The 17,521-nt window shown below is 41.7% G+C and overlaps 1 protein-coding gene and 1 long non-coding RNA gene across 3 annotated transcripts; one reads left to right on the top strand and one right to left on the bottom strand.

Moving 5' to 3' along the window:
• Positions 1-505: 505 nt before the first annotated feature.
• On the bottom strand, positions 506-13,126 carry SPX (spexin hormone). Of its 2 annotated transcripts, none has more exons than XM_067008841.1 (6): positions 13,108-13,126; positions 10,537-10,617; positions 10,230-10,287; positions 9,684-9,746; positions 8,106-8,189; positions 506-2,561 (listed from the first exon to the last, which is right to left on the bottom strand). In XM_067008841.1, the coding sequence occupies exons 2-6, from the start codon at positions 10,561-10,563 to the stop codon at positions 2,512-2,514; spliced, it is 282 nt and encodes a 93-aa protein (XP_066864942.1). In that variant the 5' UTR covers positions 10,564-10,617; positions 13,108-13,126; the 3' UTR covers positions 506-2,511. The 2 variants fall into 2 exon arrangements, with proteins under 2 accessions (XP_066864942.1, XP_058937241.1); XM_059081258.2 differs by lacking the exon at positions 13,108-13,126 and adding an exon at positions 11,034-11,215.
• LOC136792255 (uncharacterized) lies at positions 9,576-17,469 on the top strand. Its single transcript, XR_010835776.1, has 3 exons — positions 9,576-9,754; positions 13,149-13,432; positions 17,354-17,469. It is a non-coding gene; the product is annotated as an uncharacterized lncRNA (long non-coding RNA).
• Positions 17,470-17,521: the final 52 nt, after the last annotated feature.

Raw genomic sequence — 17,521 nt, 5'->3', positions numbered from 1 at the left:
AATAAAGAATATATGTATCCATAAATTGGAGGACAGGAACTATGGAAAATTGTGTGTGCCTGACCAGCTGACAGCAAGACTTTTTTAATGCATTGTACCACCCTTCCTTCCATGGTAAGGGCTAGAGTGAACAGAGCTGGCTTTACATATACAGATGGGAATATAAAATATTACAAGTGCTATACTAGTAGCTTTCCAGGACACAAGGAGGTCTCAGAAGAGGGATTGGTTAAGTGTACGTGAGGAGATTGAAAGCGACTTCCTAGGATGATTCTAAATTTCTATGAAGTAATGTGGGAGATACAACTGCCCACTTCACATTGTGGTTGTAAGGATAAAATCAAATTAGACGTGAACGTTTCCTTAAGGGATTTATAGTCCAGTAGGAGGAGACCAACAGGTTACATTCCCAACTCCTCTATCTCCTGAGGCCAAGGTAAAATAATGTAACTCAGGGTTGGTAGGATATTAGACTTTTATTTCTCATCAGCAGGTAAAGAAGAAATGCTAGTTGGAGGCTGATTTTAACCTCTCACCCTCTCTCCTTGCTTAGGATCACTATGGTGGGAGAGAGGAGTCATCCACTGGGGAAAACCAGGGGAACAGAGAGTAATTGAGAGCCCACCCTGGAGGCCACGTAGCCACAGGGGAAGAAGGCTATAGAGGCAAAGAGGGGAAGAGCAACTGGAATGGGGTGAAAGTAGCTGCAAGTCCTATCTGGAGGTGGGGTATTCTAGTACATGGACATGCACAGGAGGCAGATATTTTCCAATTTTAAAAGACAAGTCATACAATGTGAAAAGTTTTGACCACTGATCACTTATTCATTTCAGTTTTGAACAAGATAGAAATAAAGAGAATTGCAAAGACACCCCCGGAGAGATAGAAAGTTATAGCAAACCGGGCATATGCAACTACTGGGTTAATGGTCAGGAAATTCAAGTACTTGTAATATTGTAGCTGATATTAAAACAGCTGTTGGTCATTTAGACAGCTTTTACAAACTCTGTTTTAGTGGGAAATACTTGAGATTGTTCTAGTTGTGGAAGAATTACTTTGTAAGATAGACTTTAAATGTATTCTGGGACTAGACATAGTATTTAAGTAGTCTATATGTACAAGTCTATGTCAGGTGAGTACATAATTCTCAATAAACTGGACATATACACTGTCTAGAAAATCCACTTTAAAATCAAATAATAATTAATGACAGGCACCTATTATAATGCCACATAGATTTTTTTTTATTGCTAGCATATTATTTTTTGGCAGACTTCAATGTTACATTAACTTGAATACAGTTTCATTATTCAATTATGAAATGAGATACAGACAAATCTTATAAGCAGGGTTTTGATTACTCAACACAGTAAAATTGTAATTCCAAGTTACAGAGACATTCACATAATGATATTCTTTAGCTACTGACTAATAGCTATATACTGATGACAATAAGAATGGACAATACTTTCCACTTGTCACGTTTATCAATAACAACTCTCAAGTAATTAAGTCAAAAATAATGAACATGATGGTCGTATTGTAATTCCAAATAAATATACTATATGATTGCTGTATGTACGTATTTTATTTTCCAGATAGTAGTGAACCCTAGTTGAGTTTAAAAAATGAATAAATTAGGCATATTACCATGCAGTTTGTATCAGGGTGCCTTTATGTTATGTTTTTATGTCAAATAAATCCTAGAGTTCTAGTCAATTATAGTAAGTAGTGTTTGAGTCTGTTTAGCCATGGAAAATGGGTTACCTCTAAAAAACTGGTTTGTTTCTTTTGTACAAGAGCAGCGTGTGTTTCCATCTGCTTATTTCCTAGTAACTTTTAGATCCTTGTTCCTAAACTGAATTTGGGGAGATCCCCAGAGAGCACAGGGGGGAGCTTCCAGGTGTAGAACCTTCCGCTGGCTCCAGTCTCACCAAGGGCCCCCTCTTTCAGCAACCACACTGCAGTGTCTGATCACAGGGCTTCTTCCCAGTCATCCCTTCCCACTTCCCTTCCTGACACCTTACCTCTCCTGGATACTAAAAGAATCACACTCTACTCTTTCCCATCTTGCCATGTTTCCCTGCCTCACCCTCCTTGGAGGTGAGAAAAGCGGGAAAAGGAGAGGAGATTCTCTGCTGAGTGATAAGACAGTGCAAGTGGGTAACAGAATGAAGAAAAGCAACTAAGAATGATTAGATCAAGATGGGTATTTGTTGTCACAAAACGAAAGAACACTCTAAAGAGTCTTCAACCTAATAATTATAAATGGGCTAAAAAATTCAAGAGTAAGACACAAGGCGAGCTAAACAGGACCTGAAGCAATTGAAGAAAGCAACGATGTTCTAAGAACTCAACATCACTTTAGCTTCTGAACGAATAAAACTGGCTGCACATGTTCCTAAGATTACAAATGAACATAAAAAGGGTCCACAGGCTTTATTCACATGGTTCATGTTTTCAACAAGAATAGAAGTATAATTGAATGGAATCTGGTATATTTTCACCAGTTTAACAGACTGTCTTTAAGAATCTGGTTTGATCAAAGTTTTCTTCTCCAGCTGTAAGGAAAAAATATATATATAACATAAACATGTACCCTGTGTTTTATAAGAAGAAAATATAAGATGAAGAGAACCTCAGGAGATAAACATTTGCCCCCCTACATTATGTCAACTCAGGCACTCTGCTATGGAAACCACCCCCAAATTGGATTTTGATTGATTTTGTTTCAAAAATTTCCCCCTCAGCTTGGTATGCATTGAGGAATTCACATCTGACATGTGAATCTCTACAGTGAATTTAACTCTTACATGGTGTGGTTGGTAGAAATCTGAAAAGGCCATATGTCTTGCTCTAAATATGCCTTGTGTCTAAAATACCCACCAGTAGAACCATTCACTTGCATCAAGGTATTGTTTCTGTAGTTCCTGTTAAAATGAATTTTAGCTGGGAACGATGACAGAGGAACACATTTGCACATATTCTCTTACAAGTTGAACTAGACATCTGGGGTGGAAGTAAGACAAAACGAAGGGACACTTGTTAGCTGGGCAGGATTGCAAAACTTCAGAGCAGGAGGAATCACCTCTGGGGTGGGGACAGCGGACTGAGATGACAGCAGGTTCCTGGGACTAAAAATGGGTTGAAGGGCTGAAACTGAGGATGGGGAAACGAGAGGAAACTGAGGATGGAGAAGGGAGAGGAAGCTGCCAGAGGCAGAATTCCACTCCTCATTTTATGTAAGGTCATCTCTAGAGAATACCACTTTCCCCTAGTTAGTTACAATATGGTTGGAATACCTGAGTTAACAGTTTAACCTGAATTGGTAGCAAACTTCAAAATATTGCAGATAATCAGCTACTCTATTTAAAAATTTTTTTTTATTTTTCTATTTTTAAAAATCTTTATTGGAGTATAGTTGATTTACAATGTTGTGTTAGTTTCTACTGTACAGCAAAGTGAATCAGTTATACATATACAGATATCCACTCTTTTTTAGATTCTTTTCACATATAGGTCATTTCAGAGTATTGAGTAGAGTTCCCTGTGCTATACAGTAGCTCCTTATTAGTTATCTATTTTAAATATGCTAGTATGTATTTAAAGGAAAGGAAAAAAAAAGAGAAAGGAATCATCCCTGTATATCCTCCATTAAGATAACAATCCACTACTTAAAATAATAATCCACTACATAAAATAAGTCTAAATAATACCTAGGGACTTCAGAATAAAAATATTAAAGGTGATTAGTGATTAATCTATCATATGGGAATCCAAAACTTTCCCATCCATTTAGACTAATAAAATTTTGTTTCCTCATTTCATCATCAGAGACAAGCCACTTTGGAAACTTCAATAATTAAAAACTTGAATTTATTCTCCAACAAAGACTTGAAATGGAGACCTACAGTCACATTCTTCTGTAAAGTTTCTAATGAAGATCCCTCTCCTCCTCTTTAAAATTAGCTCTACCTTCTCCATTCCAGCTCACTTTCCTTTCTGGCTCTGCACATCTTCCCAGCAATTAAGTCTCAGACTTCACTAACAATCCATCTCCAACCTCACTGTCCTCCTACTGACTTCAAAAATCAGTAAGAGGGACTTCCCTGGCATTCCAGTGGTTAAGACTCTACCCTTCCACTGCAGGGGGCATGGGTTCCATCCCAGGTCAGGGAGCTAAGATCCCGCATGCCTCACTGCGCAGCCGGAAAAAAAAAAAAAAAATCAGTAAGAGTGCCAAATGCCGAATTTAGAAAAGATCACCTTGGATGTAGCATCTTCTACCCATGATTCAACTCTTTCTCACCTTTTCATCACAAGAATTCAGAAAGCCGTGCCAGCAAGCATCCACTTAATCTCTTAACTCTGCAGTTTACCTTCTTTTTTTTTTTTTTTTTTTTTTTTTTGCGGTACACGGGCCTCTCACTGCTGTGGCCTCTCCCGCTGCGGAGCACAGGCTCCAGACGCGCAGGCCCAGCGGCCACGGCTCACGGGCCCAGCCGCTCCGCGGCACGTGGGATCTTCCCGGACCGGGGCACGAACCCGTGTCCCCTGCATCGGCAGGCGGACTCTCAACCACTGCGCCACCAGGGAAGCCCTGCAGTTTACCTTCTTTTCCTAAATTCCCTCGAAACAAGGTTTCAGAACGGGCAAGGCAGCAGCAAATCATACCACTGGGCAGGGGCTGAGGAGAAGACTTGTGAACCGTGATTTAACGACCCTTCCTACCCAATACAGTCTTCCTTCCCCTTTGATTTCTGTCCACTTCCTAAGCATTCTGCTATATTTGATGCTTCTCATCACTCCTTTCTTGAAACTTTCTTTCCTCAACTTTTTAGATTCTCTGTTATTCTGGCTTTCCTCTTACCTTTCTGCCTGCTCCTTTTGAAGTCCCTTCACTGATATGATTTCCCCCCTTTCCCTTGATCTCTGGGTATTCTTCAGGGCAATCTTTTATTATCTGCCCTTTTCCCACTACATCTGAGGCCTAGGAGAGAGTTCCATTTTCATGCTTCCAACCTTTATTAACTGGCTGTGAATTTCCAGTTGTTCCCAAACCTGACATCATCAGAATAATGTGAGTGAACTTCTTAAGGATACAGATTCTGGGGCCTCACTCAAGTCGTATGGAATCAGACTCTCTGGACCTAAGGCCAAGAAATCTGTATTTTCAGCAAGTTCTCCAGACAGAGAACTTTGATGGAACCAGTCCACATATGGAGAGCAGAGAACCAGTGACCTATACATCTTTATCCACTGGAATGGCTCCATCGCCTCAAACTGAACCTTAATTATATCCACAGGAATTTTCATTTGTCAGTATCACCATTTTAAACTGACACAAACACTTTCAAAATGTGCTTGACTCTGGATTCTCTCTTTTGTTTTAAAATTGTATTGAAGTATAGTTGATTTACAGTGTTGTGTTAATTTCTTCTGTACAGCAAAGTGACTCAGTTATACATATATTTTTTTCATATCCTTTTCCATTATGATTTATTACACGGTATTAAATATAGTTCCCTGTGCTATATGCTAGGACCTTGATTTTTTTTTTTTTTTTTTTTTTTTTGCAGTACGCGGGCCTCTCACTGTTGTGGCCTCTCCCGTTGCGGAGCACAGGCTCCGGACGCGCAGGCTCAGTGGCCATGGCTCACGGGCCCAGCCGCTCCGCGGCACGTGGGATCTTCCCGGACCGGGGCACGAACCCGTGTCCCCTGCATCGGCAGGCGGACTCTCCACCACTGCGCCACCAGGGAAGCCCTAGGACCTTGATTTTTATCTGCTCTTCCTTCCGGTATGCCTCAGGGTTGAGCCCCATTCCCACTGACCTCATCACTCCACTCCTGAATGACTGCCTTAGTTTCTCACGGACCTCATGACTCTGGCCTTTCCTCTTCAACACCACCCATCTGAGAGGTGGCAGGGCATGGCTGAAAGAGCTACAGCATCCCACAGCCCTGAGTTAAACTCCCCATATCACTTCTTGCTGTGTAAACTCCCCATATCACTTCCACTCTATGTGGACCTTAGGAAAGTATACACAGCTCAGGAAGGGTCAGTTTTCTGAGCTATAAGGATTAGCATTAATATCTGACACACAGTAGATGTTCCCATATTGCAGCTATTGTAACTGCTCTTATGGTTACCCTATAAGCAATAAGCAGTTTCATCTTCCTTCACCATGTCCTCTTTCTGATAAAAATCCATGGACCAGGGCTTCCCTGGTGGCACAGTGGTTGAGAATCCGCCTGCCGATGCAGGAGACACGGGTTCGTGCCCTGGTCCGGGAAGATCCCACATGCCGCGGAGCGGCTGGGCCCGTGAGCCATGGCCGCTGAGCCTGCGCGTCCGGAGCCTGTGCTCCGCAACGGGAGAGGCCACAACAGTGAGAGGCCCGCATACCGCAAAAAAAAAAAAAAAAAAAAAAAAAAAAAAAAAAAAAAAATCCATGGACCATCTGACCGATTCTCAGATAAAGTTACCCCCGTTCTTCATCCCAGTACTAGTATGTACCTGCTATGTGGTAGTGGGCAAGCTACTCAATCTTTCTGTGCTTCTATTTCCTCATCTGTAAAGTGTAGATAATGACAGTGGGTAATCCTAGGAGGTAATTCATTTGTTACGGATTAATGAATTATTAATAAATGTATTAATCCGTATCAAGTGCTTGGAACCGTGCCCGACCCACTGCATTATAGTAAAACCCTCAATAATTATTAGCTAGAGGGAGTAGTAACAGTAGTTGTACTCATAGCTATAGTATGGCCATGACTCTCACAGTCTACTGTCCTACTGACTTCACCCTGCCTTTTCACTGCAAACGCCATTCTCATTCTTGCTTTTGTTCAATCCATTTTCCTCTCTACCTGCCACAGTGCCTGGCCCCTAGCAGGCATAAATGCAGATTTGCTGAATTCAGTATTATAATCCCCTCCACTCAACCAAGTCAGCCGCGGACTTTCTCTGATTTCAAAAGACCTCGTTATCCCACTCTCTTCCATTTGCTTCTCATAGGTTTTTGTTTGTTTGTTTGTGTTTTCACAACAAAGCCATAAGCTAGAAGCCAGAAAGAGCCCCCTGCTCTCTTCCCCTCCTTGACGGGGCCCGTCCAGTAACAGGCAGGGAGCACATAGGCTTTCTCCGCTAGCGCAAGTGTCAGAGCCCAAGGCCAGCAGCCTGTGCTTTGACCACCAGACTACTCACTGTATTTTGTTAAATACATTTTAACATTTAAATTATGTCATAAATATGGCATCATTACAATTTTTGAGAGGGAAAAATCTAGATCTTTTGAATACGCTTTGATGACCTCTATTGTTAATGCTAATAGAAAGTACGTACTTTGTTTCATTTGGCTCTTAGAGCAACCTGCCCATGGATTCATTATTCCGTTTTACCCATAATGACACTAAGGCTCAGGGGCACCCAGCTAGTAAAGCAACAAGGCCAAGATTTGAACGCAGTCCTGTTATACTCCAAAGCCCTGGCTAATGTGCAACAAGATACCTTAATGCAATTAGTGGTTTTAATGCTACACGGACAGAGAGCCTCTCTATTTGAAGAACACACCTAATCCTGGTATGGAAGAAGCTTATATAGTATAGTGCAAATCACACAGCCTTAGAATCAGAACTAGCCCAATCTCTTAGGGTGAACCATAAGAAACTGCTGTTTGTCAGTAAAAAATGAGTGATTTTCAGCTATTTCATTTGGTTCAAACTTTAATAGCGAGTAACTGGATTTGCAATTATTTAAACCTCTTTTGGCCTCAGTTTTTGTAAATATAAAATAATGAAGTTGGACTTTCTGGAGTTCTAACAGAAATAAAAGCTCCAATAGGCTATGGATTATGGAATTAACATGAAATCCCCCAGTCTCATCAAGGAAATGTTTTTACATTCTTGGGAAACACTTTAATGAGCAGCATACTAGTCTTAAAATAATAAACGTCTCTGTGAATTTCTGGTGGTGTGGGCAACCGTTAATTATTTTTTTTTAATCTGAATAAATAAAAGCAACTTTGTGGTACTCAACACAGAATGCCCAAAGCACTCAAAGCTTCCCTGTCCTGCAGTTAAAAGAGGTCACTATAATGATACCTTCTTGCGGTTTCGGCAAGGAACCCAATAGCACAGCTGCTGCCTCTGGAAGAGTTAGTAGTTGGGGATTTGGGCTTCGTCTTTCTGGAGAAATGAAAAAATAAATACAGATTCTATTAGCATTTAAATATTCATAGAGATAAATCCTATTCCAGTATGCTATAATACTAGAAAATCTCTGTGAAATACCTCTGTGATCCCTCAGCAAAGAGCCCCTTACACAGAATGATTTTTACAAGTTGCAACATTTCACACTTCCCTTAGACATTGCTTACAACTGGTTATGTTGTGTATTACAGGGAATGGAAGAAAATTTAAACTCTATACTACAGAGAATTTCATGAAAGCAAGGAGGATTAAGATAAAGAACCCATGAGAAATGTCCCCCTCAGAGCTTAAAATGGGATGTCTGGGCTGAAAGGTCTAGATGGGACCCAGCCTGGAGCCTGGACTATCTTCTCTCTTGTTCCTTCCAAAGCAGTTTGAGAAAATAATCTACATTCTTGGCCACATGTAAGTCAATTATTTGACTGAAGCAGAATCTGCAAAATATTCAAAACTATTTCAAATCTAAGTTGACAGAAGACAAACCATCCTGATTCAACACAAACCATGATTTTTCATTTGGGAGCTGCTGAAGTGGGAAAACAAAACTTAGCCTCCTACGGTAAAAAAAGGTTAATTACACTGCAGGCTTGAAGAAGGTAAACAAAAATTTGATAAGCACCTATGTGATCAACACAGTGTTTGGTATTTTTCAAAATGAGTCTACTTGGTTTTGGTTTTTTTTTGTTTGTTTTTGCAGTACGCGGGCCTCTCACTGTTGTGGCCTCTCCCGGTGCGGAGCACAGGCTCCGGACGCGCAGGCTCAGCGGCCATGGCTCACGGGCCCAGCCGTTCGGCGGCACGTGGGATCTTCCCGGACCGGGGCACGAACCCGTGTCCCCTGCATCGGCAGACGGACTCTCAACCACTGCGCCACCAGGGAAGTCCTACTTGGTATTTTTAACAATCTTGAACGTTTATCAAAATGAATGGTATTGTTATTTTTTAATCCCAATGGCATGGAAAGGTTTATCACGAAACATAGTCTCTGGCTCCAACCTTAAAGGCCCCAACTTCTTCACTATTTCTGGTTTTGAACCTTTTGATAGTTCTTTTTAGTAATATAATACAGCTGTTTGAAGTTTTTAGGCAAATCCCTATTTTAATAATGATGATGATGATGATACCAACATTGGCAACAACAACAGCGTTTAAGGGAAATCTTGTAAAGATCATGCCCTAAACGGGAGGCCCATTTCTCGGGCGGGGCAGGCGCACAGCTCTCATATCCATCCTGACGCCCGGGAGGGGGAAGGGGAACCCCGGCCCCCGCCGCCCATCTCCATCCTGGCGGGGCGTTGCGATCCCCAGCTCCGCCGCTGCCAGCGGGGCCGGGCGGGGCCGGGCGGGGCCGGGCGGGGCCGGCCCTCCCCCGGAAAGGCCCACGGGCCAGCCTTCTCGGAGGCGGAGCGCCCCCCTCCGGTCCTGCGCGGTCCTCTGTAGCCCGCGACCCCCTCACCCCCGCGCACTCACCGGTCGGCGGCCGGTCGGCGAGGTCCTTCCTCCGGTTCTGGTGCGAGATGAAGCGGCGCCCCTCTGCCAAGGCGAGACACGGGCTCAGCGCCCTCCCGGCCCGATCGATCGGGGTTCCGGAGCCGGGAGCGGGCGGGGTCGGGTGCCCCCGGTCCGGTGCGCGCGGGACTGCCGGGGTTGGGGCCCCCGCGCGGATGAGGGAGGAGGAGACCACGGGTGAAGCCCGCACGCCCCCCGCCCCCGGGCCCCCGAGTGCGCTTCGGAGGGGGCGGCGATCTCGCTCACCAGCCAGGGCGGGGCGGTGTGTCCCCGGAAATCCCAGTCTCCCTTTGGGCAAGAGCCAGCAACCCTCCGGTTTAGGGTGGAGGATTTCTGTTAATCCTCCCCCCACCCCCCGACCTTTCTCCTTGATTAACTGAGACCAGGATGACCTCGATTATTTATGGGAACAAACTCGATAGGAGCTCTACATCTATCCCACGGGTGCCTGCACCCCTACGGATCTCCCTCTATTGCTGTCGGAAGAGCAAAGTATTTGGGACGTACGTGCACCCTTCAGGTAGAGCATAGCTTGAGGAGTCCAGTTCCTCCTCTCAAAGAGTCTCTATAACCCGGGGAGAAGAGGAAAGCAGTTAGTAAGGCGTTGCTGCCCAGCCTACTATTAGGAGAAAAAAGAAGGGAGGGGAGGGAAAGAAAGAAAGGGAAGGGAAGGAAGGAGGGAGAAGAGAGAAGGAAAAGACAGGAAGAAATAGAAAGAGAGGGAGGAAGAAATAGAAAGAGAGGGTGGAAGGAAGGCAGGCAGGCAGGCAGGCACCCAGCTCACGAAGGAGCCCCAATTTTTGCGTTTGATTACCTGCGGAGCACTGTTGGAATTTCCCATGAAAGAAAACACCAGGAAAAGAGCTAAGGTTGTTACCACCAGACTTCTGAATCCCTGTATGAAAAGATCAAAGAAAGTCGTTTCTGTGCCTCTATAGGGTTTTCTGCTTCCTTCCCTGGCGCCTGGACAAATTACAAATCCCTTACTTTTTGCTATGTTCTGTTTTAGTGCTCAGAGGGTGGGGCAGAAGGGGGTTCCCCAGTTTATCGTCTAGTTAATCCACAAAGAGCTCTTTTTAAAAAAAAATTAATTAGAAATATATTACTTTTATTATTTAACCCAAATCCTCATTTGGGTGAATTAGTGAAACTTTTTCTTTGTAAAATCAGATGATTCTGATATTTTAAAGGCATAACGTTTAACTATCCTTTAGCTTCTGAAACACTTATTAAACATAAAAGAGGCAAAAAGCTATACAGCTTTTTTATAAAATAGCTAAAAAATCTCAAGTATATAAAACCTTTACTTACCTTCATGTTCTATACCTTTCCAGAAGCTGCAATAACTATAACTTAACCTCTGAGTTTTCTAATTTTGTTCTGAAGGTGGGGCTTTTAAATCTCAGTGTCAAGGATCCCTTCTGATTTTGCATAGAGCTAGTGTCCACAGGGACTTCCTGTCAGTCTTCAAGATGGAGAAGATCTGATGACTCCTCCAGGGAGAGTCAGTTGCAGGAAGTAGAGGAATGATTAATGGGTGAATATCATTTACTGTCCACATCAGCCAGGAGATATTCTGAAAATATCAGCATCAGGACCTTTGATTCTCCTAGTAGCTTCCCAAGGCAGTATTATTAATATTATTATTGAAAATGATTAATAACCCCAGGCAGAATCAAAAGTAAATGAACAAAGTAAGAAAACTTGTCTTAGGTAACTAACTAGCTATCAAGCTAACACTGGTGAGTAAAGATGAATCATTTGGGTAGAAGTGAAAAGGTTAGGGAATCTCAATGGAATTTGTCATCAGTCATTCACTTAATTATCCATTCAATTATTTAACAAATATTTATGGAATGCCTACTATGTAACAGACATCCTTCCTTTTAGTTCAAGGGACACAGCCATGTATTAAAAAGACAAGTCTCTGCTTTGATCATGCTTATCTTCTAGTCAGGGGGGAAACACTCCAAACCGGTAAATAAGGTAATTACAGAATTTTAAAATGCTTTATAAAGGAAAAGTAAGCAAAATGATGTGATAAGGTAAGTGGTGGGCTACTTTAGGGAAGGTAAGAATAAAAGGGGGTCTGGAAAGGTGGAGTCAGACATGGGATAAACTGGGGTGGGAATCAGTATTGCTGACATTCTCAGGCAGAAGAAAAATACAAAATCTTGGGATGGCAAGGAGCTTGGCTTGTTTGAAGAACAGGAAGGAGACCAATGGAGCCAAAGCTGTGTGGGTGTCAGGGGAGGACACTGTAAATTGAGGTTGGAGAGTAAGAAATGGCAACTTGGTTATAAGCAAAAGATGATGATGGCTTAGACTAGGGGAGTCCTTGCAAGGAATGGAGAGCTGTAATGAATCTGGGAGGCAGAAAACATGGACTTGCGGATAAACTGTATATGAGAGTTTAAGAAAAACAAATCAAGGATGACTCTTAGATTTTTGGTTTAATCACTGGGTGAATGATGAAACTCTTTATTGAAATTGGAGAGACTTCATAAAGAAGCAGTTAAGAGAGGGAAATAAAGAGTTGTCTTTGGACATATTAAAATGTATATTAGACATCCAAGGAGAAATGTGAAGTAGGCAGTTGCAGATGCAAAACTCTAGAGCTCAGCAAACAGGTCACCAGCCTATAGATTTTTTCCTAAAGGCAGGAATTATCAGATTTAAGAATCTTGAGAATTTTAAGGCAGGAAAAAATTGGGATTGAAAAAATACTTAGGGAGTGAATGGAGTTAAAAAGAGGAAGAGATAGAGCTCTGAAAACAAACCTACAGAGATTGAGCAGAGGGAAAGTCAGCAAAGGAAGCTGAACTGAAGCAGTCGGAAAGAAAGAAATTCCAGGAGAATGAGGCCATGGGAGCTGGGAGACTATCCAATAACATTGAAAGGTTAAACTGATGTGAGCTAAGAAGTATCTGCTGGATTTGAGAATATGATGGCTTTTGAGGACAGAAGCTAGACTGGGGTGGGCTGAATAGGATATGAGGAAATAAGGACAAGTGTGGACCTTTTTTAGAAATTTCACCAGAAGGGGGAAAGGGAAATGAACTTTTTAAAAAGATATGTGAGTGTGGTGGAAGTGGGCTATTTTTTTTTTTTTTTTTTTTTTTTAGCCTCTTAGCAAATCTGAATCCTTTCAGTTTTAGGGAAATTCCCAGCCTCCCTATCGGGTAGAGGGTGGGCATGAGGCGGGAGGCTTCACCAATCAGAGGTACCCACTCCTCTGGAGCTGGGGAGGGAAGAAAGTGGGGGGCAGGAAAACACTTTCTGGTGCAGCACTGGTTGTAGGATGCTTGAGTTTGTGGGGGCAATACTGGCTACAATGCTAGTGACAGACACCAGCATCCAGTGCTAGAGGAATGGTGATACTAACCACACTGTCCTTTTAACAAAGTCCTCTTTTGCTTAAATCAGCCAGGTTTGCTGGTTTCTTTTGATGACCATTTGCAGAACATGTATGCTGATGGAGATGATCAGCAGAGAAGGAGAAATTCACGATGTGGAAGAGAACTGCAAAACAAGGGAGTTTGTGGAAGGCAAGAAGAATAGGACCCAAATTTGTCAATATCCAGTTGGAACAGTTCTATACACAGGCAGACAGTGAACAAGGGCCAGAGTGGCCACCATATGCTAAAATAAAGTACCATGGATGAGAGAGATGGTCACTTTCTTCAGCATGTTAGAGCAGTGCTCTGCAGGTATTAATGCACTTTTGAATCACCTGGGAATCTTGTTAAAAATGCACATTCTGATTCATTACAGCTCGGGTGGGACCTGAGAGTCTGCATTTGTAATAAACTCCCAAGTGATGCTAATGGATGCTAGTCTACTAATCCTTGGACATTTTGAGTAGTAAAGCTTACAGGATATAAAAAGTGATAAAAAAAAAACAAAACCAAACAACTAACGCTTAGAGTCTACATGGCTGGGAGAATGGTTAACAATAGAAACATCAGGGATAATGGAGAGGGACTAGATGAGTTTAGTTTGGGACTGAAGTTTGAGGGGTGATACTATCTACCAGTAAATACTTTTCTAAGAAAGACTGGGGTTTGGGCATTTGATGTTTGGAAACTGAGATCTGGTTAGTAAATGAGAAAGAAATATAGCAAGTAGTTTGTGGGTAGAAACTTGAGGAATATTTACTCCCCTTAAAGAATAAGTAGAGCAAGAAGGAGCCAGAACCATGAATGTAGTGTTTTCCACTGTTTTAGGAGAGGAGGAAGATAAAAACTAAGGACTAAAAGGTTATCACCGTATCTAAAGAAAATCAACATTCCCTTAAATATTAGGTTTTAGGATTTTAGAATTTAATTTCAAAGGATTGTAACAACTTCCAAAAAAAAAAGCAACAGAAGAAAGATTATGCATGTGTTTATATTTTAAAAGAATTCATAAGTGAAACCCAGTTATTAGGTTCCCCTAACAAACAACTAAAATGTCTTTTCCCTCTCTCCATACCAAAAACACACAAAGGTTTTAGAAAGAGGGACAGGAATATAAATTGCCAGTCAAACTGTGATTTGCATTTACAATCTTAAGGAAAATGTAATTAACGTGGTTTGTCTATAACAGTTTCGCTAATGAATTCACAAACAGATGTTTTACGTCAAAGCTGCCATTTCCAGCATAATACGCACAAGTGAGCAGAATGGCTTTGACATGTTATCAATATTGTAGTCTTATTAAAAGTAACATGCCAGAATGTGTTTGTTCTAAAAGGGCATTGACTCCCAATCAAATGTTTTTGTTAAATTCACAATATTTTAAGATTTTTACAGGTCTAAACCTAGAGATGGGCTAAGAAAAGTTACTTATTTGAGAAAAAAACAGTTGTTGCATAAAACCAGTAAATTTTATTCTGCCGATATGATAACCCGGCAGTGGGTACTGTACAAATTGGATCCAAAACCTTTTTTAAAGGCATATTTAATGGAGATCATTTTGCCTGCATCACTGATGTTATCTAATTCTTCTAGTTGACTGGAACGTGCCCAAGCCCCATTTAAAAAACACTGTCACAGTTTAAACTGCATTCTTACAAGGTCAGTGATTATTGTGTTCACACAGAAAACAGCTTTTAAAAAATTATTATTATTATATATATATATATATTTTTTGTGGTACGCAGGCCTCTCCCGTTGCAGAGCACAGGCTCTGGACGCACAGGCTCAGCGGCCACGGCTCAGGGGCCCAGCCGCTCCGCGGCATGTGGGATCTTCCCGGACCGGGGCACGAACCTGTGTCCCCTGCAACGGCAGGCGGACTCTCAACCACTGCGCCACCAGGGAAGCCCAGAAAACGGCTATCTTTTAAAAAAATTATTTTAAAACTTTATTTATACATTTTAAAATCGAAGTATAGTTGATTTGAAATGTTGTGTTAGTTTCAGGTACACAGCAAAATATTTCAGTTATATATATATAAAACTTTTTTTCAGATTCTTTTCCATTATATGTTATTTCAAGATATTGACTATAGTTCCCTGTGCTATACAGTAGGTCTTTGTTGTTTATCTATTTTATACATAGTAGTGTGTATCTGTTAATCCAAAATTCCTAATTTACCTACCCCCCCACTTCTGCTTTGGTAACCGTGTTTGTTTTCAATGTCTGTTGAGTCTATTTCTGTTTTAAGTTTGTATCAGTTTTTTAGAAATCACACGTAAGTGCTACTTTTCGTGATATTTGTCTTTCTCAAACAGCTCCTGTCTTGGGTAAGATTACCTGGACAATATGGCTATTGAGATACTCAAGTATCCAAATTACTCTCTGATAACAGAATAGCGGGTTTTGGTACAGGATGATGAGGTCATTGGGTTCAAGTCCTACTTTGGCTTTGTTCTCTGAAGGCCAGTCAGCCCCATAGGCCAGTTGTGTCACAAAGGCGTGGAAGAAGTAATTTCCCCAAAGGGCTCCCGGTTTTAGGAGGAGATGTAGGGACACTGAGAAGGCCTGCTATCCAAAATGAAACTCCCCACTCATTGGCCAGTGCCTTTACCATCCTTTACTAAAGGCTTTGAACTTCGAGAATGTCTTTTCGCAAACCATGTAAATACCACAGAACAACTGGCAGGTTCTAGGAGAGGACAAGGAAGGGCCAGCTGTTTTGGCCTAGTCAGTCAAACAGGGTGACCTTTTAATAGGTCTTAGAGCTGGTAAAGGTAAGACCATGATAAAGTGTCAGTCGATGAAGGATTTGGGGATGCCATTTCTATGTCCAACCTCCTATATGGATACAAGTAGCAGAAGAGCAGAAGTTGGAACCTTTCAGCCCAGAGGACACGGTTAGAAAGATGCGCTGGACACTGTATTTAACAACAGATTCACCAGACAATAGTCAAGACTTGTAGTTTAATGATTGGATTCAACAAATACTTATTGAGTACCTTAACTGGTAGATTTGGCCAGTGGTTTTCAGCCTTACTAAAGTATAAGACCAAAACATTGCAGACATTAAGTGATTTTATTTAAGTCACAAATACTTAAGTATTATATATTCCTTCCATGTAGAGAAAAAAAAAAATTAAGCATTTCTCCACTAATTTCTAAATTCACTGCTCACTTTTTCACCTGAAGTCTATTTCTATTCATGATTACATTTAAACAGTTTGGATATGGAAGATGTGATCATTATATAAAAAAGAAAACTGCCTATAAGGCTAATTTAAAAAACACGAGGTTATGACCCAGCAATCCCACTACTGGGCATATACCCTGAGAAAACCATAATTCAAAGAGTCATGTACCACAATGTTCATTGTAGCTCTATTTACAATAGCCAGGACATGGAAGCAACCCAAGTGTCCATCTACAGATGAATGGATAAAGATGTGGCACATGTATACAATGGAATATTACTCAGCCATACAAAGAAATGAAATTGAGTTATCTGTAGTGAGATGGATGGACCTAGAGACTGTCAAACAGAGTGAAGTCAGAAAGAGAAAAACAAATACCATATGCTAACACATATATATGGAATCTAAAAAAAAAAAAAGGCTCTGAAGAACCTAGGGGCAGGACAGGAAGAAAGACGCAGACGCAGAGAATGGACCTGAGGACACGGGGAGGGGGAAGGGTAAGCTGGGACGAAGTGAGAGAGTGGCAGGGACATATACACACTACCAAACGTAAAATAGCTAGTGGGAAGCAGCCGCATAGCACAGGGAGATGAGCTCGGTGCTATGTGACCACCTAGAGGGGTGGGAGAGGGAGGGTGGGAGGGAGACGCAAGAAGGAGGAGATATGGGGATATATGTATAGGTATAGTTGGTTCACTTTGTTATACAGCAGGAACTAACACACCATTGTAAAGCAATTATACTTCAATAAAGATGTTAAAAGAAAACAAAACACGAGGTGGGTTATTGTGCAATGCTAAAGTTTTAGAATTTCTTAATAAAAATACATCTGACCATTGTTATGGATTGAATGTGTTCTCTCCAAATTCTTATGTTGAAACCCTAACCCCCAACATCATGGTGTTTAGGGGTGGGCCTTTGGGAGGTAATTAGGTTTAGATGAGGTTATCGAGATGGGGCTCCTCATTAAGGGATCAGTGTCCTTATTAGGAGAGAAATGAGAACTTGTTCCTTCTCTTTTTCTCTGCCATATGAGGACACAGTGAGAAGGCAGTTGTCTGCAAGCCAGGAAGAGGACCCTGTCCAGGAACTGAATCTGCCAGCACCTTCATTTTGGACTTCCCAGGATTGAGAACCATGAGAAATAAACATCTGTTGTGTAAGCCAGTCTATGGAATTCTGTTATAGAAGTCCAAGTTGAGAC

This window comes from Kogia breviceps, chromosome 12, assembly GCF_026419965.1.
Source record: "Kogia breviceps isolate mKogBre1 chromosome 12, mKogBre1 haplotype 1, whole genome shotgun sequence".
NCBI lineage: Eukaryota > Metazoa > Chordata > Mammalia > Artiodactyla > Physeteridae > Kogia > Kogia breviceps.
Note: the sequence above shows the minus strand (reverse complement) of the source record. Positions and strands in the feature narration are given on the sequence as shown.

What these genes read in the sequence shown, in the direction of transcription:
- SPX (XM_059081258.2), bottom strand. An exon ending in GCTCTACCTGAAGGGTGCAC is followed by an intron (nt 9,747 to 10,229) that starts GTACGTCCCAAA and finishes TCGCCTTGGCAG; the next exon opens with AGGGGCGCCGCTTCATCTCG. An exon ending in CTTGCCGAAACCGCAAGAAG is followed by an intron (nt 2,562 to 8,105) that starts GTATCATTATAG and finishes TTTTCCTTACAG; the next exon opens with CTGGAGAAGAAAACTTTGAT.